This window comes from Charadrius vociferus, unplaced genomic scaffold (assembly GCF_000708025.1).
Source record: "Charadrius vociferus isolate BGI_N301 unplaced genomic scaffold, ASM70802v2 scaffold2747, whole genome shotgun sequence".
NCBI classification, from domain to species: Eukaryota; Metazoa; Chordata; class Aves; order Charadriiformes; family Charadriidae; genus Charadrius; species Charadrius vociferus.
Genome location: NW_009649390.1, coordinates 1,156 through 1,694, shown reverse-complemented (window position 1 = coordinate 1,694; position 539 = coordinate 1,156). Strand labels below are relative to the sequence as shown.

Sequence of the window (539 nt, the reverse complement as noted above, 5' to 3'; positions counted from 1 at the left end):
CCGGCGAGCCCCCCTCCCCCTGCGCCCACTGCGGTAAGAGCTTCAGCCAGAAGGCCAACCTCCTGGCCCACCAGCGCATCCACGCCGCCGGGGAGAAGGCGTTGGCGGGCGGCGAGCAGGAGGGTGGGGCTTTCAGGCAGCCGAAGCTGCGATCCCAGCAGAGGAGTTACCAGGAGGACACCCCTTTCGTCTGCCCCGAGTGCGGGAAGAGCTTCAGGCAGAAGCCCAACCTCATCACCCACCGCAGGATCCACACCGGGGAGCGTCCCTTCACCTGCTTCCTCTGCGGCAGGAGCTTCAACCAGAAGACCAACCTGGTGACCCACTACCGCGTGCACACGGGGGAGCGTCCCTTCGCCTGCACCCAGTGCGGCAAGCGCTTCACCCAGAAAACCAACCTGGTGACGCACCAGAGCACCCACACGGACCTCCGGCCTTACCCCTGCGGGCAGTGCCAGAAGTGTTTCAAGGACAAAGTCTCCCTCAAAGCCCACCAGAAGACTCACGCCCCGCGCCAACGGCGCTGCCCGGGCCGCAGC

At 66.6% G+C, this 539-nt stretch overlaps 1 protein-coding gene across 1 annotated transcript in view; it reads left to right on the top strand.

Moving 5' to 3' along the window:
- Positions 1-539, top strand: part of LOC104290397 (zinc finger protein 84-like) — a gene marked incomplete at both ends in the record, with an annotated part of 3,040 nt that overhangs the window by 1,358 nt on the left and 1,143 nt on the right. The window contains one exon of the mRNA XM_009889490.1: positions 9-520. Coding sequence (XP_009887792.1) covers positions 9-520 — 512 coding nt within the window. The remainder of the gene's footprint in view (positions 1-8; positions 521-539) is intronic.